Below are 7,272 nucleotides of genomic sequence, written 5' to 3'. Positions count from 1 at the left end.
AAAAAGAAATACTTTAGTAAAACCCTCTGGGTATAAAAGCAGTTAGGCACAGGTACATTACACAAAAGTAAAGCGTTTTCATTTTATTTTTTAAATCATGTTAATTGACTTTCTACTGAGCGGGCTAAATGGATATCATTAATAGGAATGGTAAATACATAGCACCACTGTTTGAAATTAAAAAAAAAAAAAATTTTCTGGTTTATCTTCACATACAGAAAATTATTTCAAATTTATCAAGCTATTTTTTTTTTTTTTTTTTTTAAATCCATTTATTCCTGGTCAAAAAAGCAAAACAATACTATGTACACGTATGTAAAAAGTGTTATAAATAGGTTTTAAACCATAGATACTATATACATCTATCAACATCTTCAAATATATAGACAGTATATATATATTTTTTTTTTTTTTGAAAATTTTTCTTTTTTTATCAGTTTCAATTCTGACTATGGACGCTGCAGTAATGATGCCTTGTTACCATTGATGAAAGCTCATTCACGTTTTCTCAAGATTATGTAAATGAATCCGCTGATCAGAGCGATTGGGAAGGCGACCCAAGCCAGGATGTAAGCGTACCCATAGCTCGCTGCCTCCGGGACCCAATCAGCGTTTTTCACGGTGTATATTGTCACTCCACTCATCACGAAAAGACCTAAAGAAAAGGAAAACAATGCATATTTTACTAGGGTGCCAGACAGTCTATTCTGATGAGCAGAACATCTTTTACATTTAACAGATTTACTTTTTAGGGAGTCATCCGGGATTTTTCAACTACGTGTTTAAGCTGAATCGAATTTGTGTTACAATACATCAGTCCAGCCAAAAACTGAAAACCCAAATGCACACACACACACACACACACACACACACACACACACACACACACACACACACACACACACACACACACACACACACACAAAATCGTGTTATAAGAACGACCAGGTACACGGCAGCATAATGATTTTAGAGATTATTTCCACAGCAATATAGCAAACCGGCTGGATTCCATAGACATTCTCAGAACGTCGCACAAAATGAGAAAATGTTCTGTCAGCATTAATATTTTAGTGTTATGAAGACACATTTGGCATTTGGCGGCCTCTTTTGGCAAGCGCAGAGTCACGCCTACAAGCTTGCCGCAGTGACATTTTAACTTCTGGACCTATCACTGTTTCTTTCTGCCAACCATCGCTCCAGTGGGATCAGGTTCTGCTCACAGCCCCATAATACAGTATTCATTTTTTATCCCCTCAGGCAAAACCAATAACCCTAATTGCACGCAGATGAAGGCGCTGCAATTGTTTTATTTCGATGACAGCAAACACTGTTCCCTGCGCTCCCACTCCCAGCTCAGACAAGGTTAAAACTCACTGCCTATGTAACTGCCGCAGGCACAAGGCTCACACAACCGTCTTGCTCTAGGTGGATTCTGTCTTCTGGAATGGGCTACCTATCTGTCAAGACAGAAACACTGGGATCCCTCAAGCCTTGCTTTGCTCAGGTTAGTACAAGGAATTGACTGGATGCTGTGTCGGACACAGCAAAAGCATGAAAGGTGTCTATCCTAAAAATTCAGTCGAAACTATTGAGGTAGCTTATGTAAGTTGATAAAAATAAATACAATTCAACGTAACAAACATACAAATTCAACATTGTAACTTTGTGACAATGCTTTGGCGCTGAATGAACTTACTTGCAAGTATCTGAAAGATTCCAGTGAGGAAGAAGCGCCCTCCCTTCTGGAGAGTGAAGAGCTGGCAGAAGAACAGGAACAATGAAATCACGCTGAAGACGACAGACAGGATCATTGTGGCCTGGACCGCCTGAATCCATTCTGAAAGCCAAACGAGACACATGCATAAGAAAGTCAAGACCCATCTCATACCTTTGTCTTGCACATTTCGAAAGAATAACAAAGCGTTACACTAGTTAAAGCAAGGCTGTCCAATCATGGTCCTGGAGGGCTATTCCACTCCAGGTTTAACAGGTAACATGAGATCATGAACTACTTTAGGGTCTGGATGGAGGTTTCATTGGTTCAAATAAACAACAGAACAGAGTTGGGACAAAGACCAGGACTGGAAGGCCCAACTTTGGACACCCTAGGGTTAAAGAATGAGCATTGTCTGCTAGATATACTGTATACTGTATACTTAATGTATAATTAATGTCTACCACATTATTATTACTTGGGGTACAATGAGGTAGTCCAGGCATTATTGCAGATGGTGTATTTTTAACATTAGATAGATTGCGTTTACAATCAACATGCTTAAAGTGCCGGTAACATATTTTTTGGCTGCTGAAATACAATTCAGAGCTGCTGCAGTATGTCCACTGTTTTGTCATTTCAAATATTTTCACAAAACTAATATTAAACTTTAAAGCTGCAGTGTGCAGTGCAAAAGCACATTGTGAAAAAACACATTTGTAGGTGACAAAGAGTAGAATAAAAGTCATTACATTTAAAAAATATATAAACATTTTCAGTCCTCTAAAATAAAGGGCTTTACAATAATCTCTGTAAGTAAGAAATCTAAAGCAGCACTATAGCATTAAAATGTTCAATACAAGAAAATGCCTGAGTTACAAGCTCTTGCACTTCAAGTACGTTCAGTCCTGATTGGGTTAAGGTGCACTAGAGGAAAAATTCAGAGTGCTTTAACCTTACAAACTTATACAAAGAGACAAGCAGAAGTCTTTGTTTGCTGTCTCGAATGCAAAGTGCAACCATTTAAAATGCAAAACCTAAGCTATTAACACTGACATCGTCTGATCTCACCCTTAGGCTGAATCTGCTGCAGCTAGCAGTAGCTTTCAATAGCTGCCAATAGCTGAAGTTTATTGAACGTGTTGCTGGCTCAAGATTCAAGCACAGGTTCTTATTTCTTGTGCAGGGCCCATGCAAGCCACCTTTGTGAGTTCCAGTTTCTAAACAGAACACACAGCCTCACAGGATTGCTTTGACAACTATTTCTTCTCATGTTCAGCTGTGTCTGAGTTTAGCACAGCCTTGAAGTGAAGGAATGCTTTCCCCAATGCCACGGAGGCTGTATCGAATCCCTATGATGGATCAAAGACTAAATTCAACGTCTTTTGCAGACAGATTCATTTTAAAGTGGACGCATGCATGAAACGACACGTCTGTTAGGCTAGGCATTAGCAAATATGCACACTGCTGTCTGCAGAACTCTGCAAGCTTCACTCAAACATCATTGCATAAACTTAATATGTTGGTTAATGGTACAAAACAAACTGAATATAACCAGAACAAAAGATCGGTTCCACTGCTTTTTATCTCAAGTAAACTCAGAGTATTAAAATAATCTAGCGTGCTTTGCCAGCATTATCAGTAAATATTAATTAATACTAAAAAGGTAGCTTCCTCTAGCCGTTTGTCTTATATTATAATGACTGGTAACAGTCGTCACTTATTCCAAATGTAGTTCCTTTACAAAGCAATGCTGAGTCAGGATTAAGGATTATTGTACAAAAGGGATACACACTTTAGACTTCCCAGTTCCACTCTTTATATCACCCTGACAAGTTGGTAAGTCCAAGACCGAGCAACACATGGAGTTGCAGTCATAAAGAGTTGAGGGTGTTGATGATTGCATTGCAGCTTCATAAACGGTTTTGTGAGTGTTGCAACTATCATGAATCACCTTGACTTGGACTGTGAAGTACCAGACTTTAGTGCCTCCTTATCTGCGACCCGACAAGAGGAGAATTCAAGATGTAAAAACGACACTTGAGACCCCTGCCACCTGCAACACTTTAGTGTGAAAATACAGATTTGCAAACAGCATCACTGGCATGCACTCTTACTGGGCTGTCCAGTAAGAACAACGCTGAGAGCTGCAGAACTTTCAGAAAGGAATTCAATCCCAATTAATCTAAGCAAGAATAGAAATAGTAAACTAAAGAATATCAACTGACCATTACTTATTAGCCATTATTATATTCATTCAATCAATCCCTTAATGGTGCGTTCGGATACTCAGTTCAGAACTGACAACAGATTTTTATTTACAAACGGGGGATAAACACCTGAGCAGTCCAAAAATCAAAGTGTGCAAGCGACAAACATTTTAACTACATTAGCCATAGATTGTATGATCTAACGATTAATCATATAGGGTACATACGTATTGCACTTTAAACAGAGCCATAGTGCACACTCTCAACTAAGCTGCAAACACTAGGAGCTGAATAAGGAAAACTCGAGGCCTATTTATACGAGGTTGAAGACGGGGGAGGGGGAGTTCTGGCAGAGGCTGAAGTGCACTTTCGACCAGACGCCGTCAGATGGCAGCAAAATGCTACCGCAGCGTGCAGGCACACCCACCTCCAGGATTAAGAGCATGGTTCACAGGAGACAGAAGCGAACGCACACACGCCCAGCTAGAAAATAAAGTAGCGGCAGAATATTGAAATGCAAACTGGCAACTACGTAAGCTTGCAAACTGCGACATCAATCCAAAATCACTGAGTTTATTACCAAACGCACAACGGTCTGAAGTAGTAGTTTGATTTAAACTAGCAGTTGATTTGACACAATATTTTATAAAACAGCATTTAATTTTGCTGTAAAAGTATGCCACTGACAAACAACAGAACTGACAGGCTAGATCATGGGACCTCAGGTTGCATCTTGGCCGAGCAGTGTCTTTAGCATCAATAGCTCAAAACGCCCCCATGCTGTATCTATGTGTGGTTGGTTGTGGGATGAAATGAGAACTTCACTCACCTGAGGTATTTGCAGGATCACAATGCGAGCCCCCATTGGTGGTGGAACAGTTTAGCCAAAGGTCTGCAGTGCTGCCGCTCGTCTCCACCCAAGTCTGTGATAAACACAATACAATACACACTGTCAACAGACCTTTACTAGAGAAACAATACAATACACACTGTCAACAGCCCTTTACTAGAGAAACAATACAATACACACTGTCAACAGACCTTTACTAGAGAAACAAAACAATACACACTGTCAACAGACCTTTACTAGAGAAACAATACAATACACACTGTCAACAGACCTTTACTAGAGAAACAATACAATACACACTGTCAACAGACCTTTACTAGAGAAACAAAACAATACACACTGTCAACAGACCTTTACTAGAGAAACAATACAATACACACTGTCAACAGACCTTTACTAGAGAAACAATACAATACACACTGTCAACAGACCTTTACTAGAGAAACAATACAATACACACTGTCAACAGACCTTTACTAGAGAAACAATACAATACACACTGTCAACAGCCCTTTACTAGAGAAACAATACAATACACACTGTCAACAGACCTTTACTAGAGAAACAATACAATACACACTGTCAACAGCCCTTTACTAGAGAAACAATACAATACACACTGTCAACAGACCTTTACTAGAGAAACAATACAATACACACTGTCAACAGCCCTTTACTGAACAGAAAAACAATAATAGTGCTTATAGCTAAAAGAAACAGGTCAGTACAGTAATGAAACCGAGCATTTAACAAATTACATCTTGCTTTATTAAACCTATAATAACATATCCACACAATAAATCAGCGTATTAAGGATATATAAATGGTCACATTTCACAACATCATGATAAGGCAAAGCAGCTGTTCTGTTAATTTATATGATGCTGCCTGGCCGTGCTAAAGCAGCCCTCTCAAGTTAGTCAAATGCAAGCGGAAAAAGTTATACTTACGCTAACAATAGTGGACACACACAAGAGCACCAATGCGGCAATGTGCAAGAGGACGATTCCCAGCAACAAGAGGAGCATTTTCCAACTAATACTTAAAAAAAAGAGAGAAAAGAATCGAAAATCAAACAAATAAATAAATTGTGGGTTTAGCGAGCAGTGCGAGGCTGATCTAGAGGGCGTGTGCATTCAACAAAACCGCTACACTCGCTGTACTAATGCAGAGAGCGCACTGGCTTCGGGGTGTTATATACCTTGCAGTAACGAATTCCAACCGCAAGCATTTATAGATTTACAACAGTATACAATGTTACTTTGGAAATTCAAATACATTTTCGTAAACACTAAAGAAAAACAACTCAATAATTTTCTAGGCTTTGCAGATTTTTCTGTTAGTGTCGTGGACCGTTATTCACAAAGACACAACGCTAAAGCACAAACAAGATGTATCACAATGGTAGAATCAATCTCTTCGTTCTTTTTTTCTAACATTGACAAATCCTACACACTGCTTGTATTATTAAAAACAAAACAAACAAAAAAAAAAAAAAAAAAAAAAACTTAAAAGTAAATATAAGCAAAATAACCCTACATAAATAAAGTATCAGAAAATGTTTCCGGATTCTGGACTCTAAAAGGTTCTATTAGGTAATCCAGAATTTTGATCTGGGTTCTAAAAGGTTATATTAAGTAATCCAGAATTTTGATCTGGGTTCTAAAAGGTTCTATTAGGTAATCCAGAATTTTGATCTGGGTTCTAAAAGGTTCTATTAGGTAATCCAGAATTTTGATCTGGGTTCTAAAAGGTTATATTAGTTATTCCAAAATGCTATATAATAAATTTGACGTATTTTATCACAATAAACTCAATTTAATATGCGGTTTGCAAACGGAAATTCAACGATTAAATGGTAATTCATTGCAACAGCCTAAAACGCGTAAAGCAAAAAAATAATAAACATCATATAAAAACACAACCCAGCAATATTAGGGTTAAGTGGTAAAAAAAAAAAAAAAAGTCGATTCAAATCATGTTTTGTCCCTCCACAAAAAAACCCGAAAGAAGTTGTAATGATTTAAAATGCACATTCCAGCGTGGAAACGGTTCTGTAGTACTGGTTCCAAAATCGCCCCCTGTGAAAGCTTCAATGCAATTTCCATGACTAATAATATTAAACATAAGGCTTTCAAAATAGAAATAAATCGATTCGAGATCCAACTTACTTAAAGATAAAAGTTAACTTTTAAAGAAAAAGTACAGTAAGCAGGCAAGACAGAATGCAGCCGAGTAAAACCACAGCACACGTCTTCAGCCCAAACTTCACTGCGAGTGTTTTGATGTCAGAGGTATCCGCTGGAGTTATAAACTTTCCCAATACTAGAGAACAACGCCCTGGACACGTCCCTACGTCAGGGTGAGCCCAGCTTAGACAGTTTACATTCGCAATACACCCACCGAGAGACTTGTAATCACACACAGCCGGGGAAACCGCTGGGAAATTACTCATAACATACTCATAACGAGTGTGTGTGTGTGTGTGTGTGTGT

At 38.4% G+C, this 7,272-nt stretch overlaps 1 protein-coding gene across 1 annotated transcript; it reads right to left on the bottom strand.

Moving 5' to 3' along the window:
- Positions 1-368: 368 nt before the first annotated feature.
- LOC121295513 (peripheral myelin protein 22-like) lies at positions 369-7,078 on the bottom strand. Its single transcript, XM_041220213.1, has 5 exons — positions 6,949-7,078; positions 5,728-5,818; positions 4,757-4,850; positions 1,700-1,840; positions 369-655 (listed from the first exon to the last, which is right to left on the bottom strand). Exons 2-5 carry the CDS (start codon positions 5,803-5,805, stop codon positions 495-497), a joined length of 474 nt encoding a protein of 157 aa, XP_041076147.1. The 5' UTR covers positions 5,806-5,818; positions 6,949-7,078; the 3' UTR covers positions 369-494.
- Between the last annotated feature and the right edge of the window lie 194 nt (positions 7,079-7,272).

This window comes from Polyodon spathula, chromosome 20, assembly GCF_017654505.1.
Source record: "Polyodon spathula isolate WHYD16114869_AA chromosome 20, ASM1765450v1, whole genome shotgun sequence".
In the NCBI taxonomy this organism is placed as follows: domain Eukaryota; kingdom Metazoa; phylum Chordata; class Actinopteri; order Acipenseriformes; family Polyodontidae; genus Polyodon; species Polyodon spathula.
Note: the sequence above shows the minus strand (reverse complement) of the source record. Positions and strands in the feature narration are given on the sequence as shown.

Bases quoted from the DNA above. Each gene is read 5' to 3' on its own strand.
- LOC121295513 (XM_041220213.1), bottom strand. From the start codon at position 5,805: ATGCTCCTCTTGTTGCTGGGAATCGTCCTCTTGCACATTGCCGCATTG. The intron at 4,851-5,727 runs GTAAGTATAACT...TGTTTATCACAG, and splicing joins GTGTGTCCACTATTGTTAGC to ACTTGGGTGGAGACGAGCGG. The intron at 1,841-4,756 runs GTGAGTGAAGTT...TTTGGCTTTCAG, and splicing joins TGATCCTGCAAATACCTCAG to AATGGATTCAGGCGGTCCAG.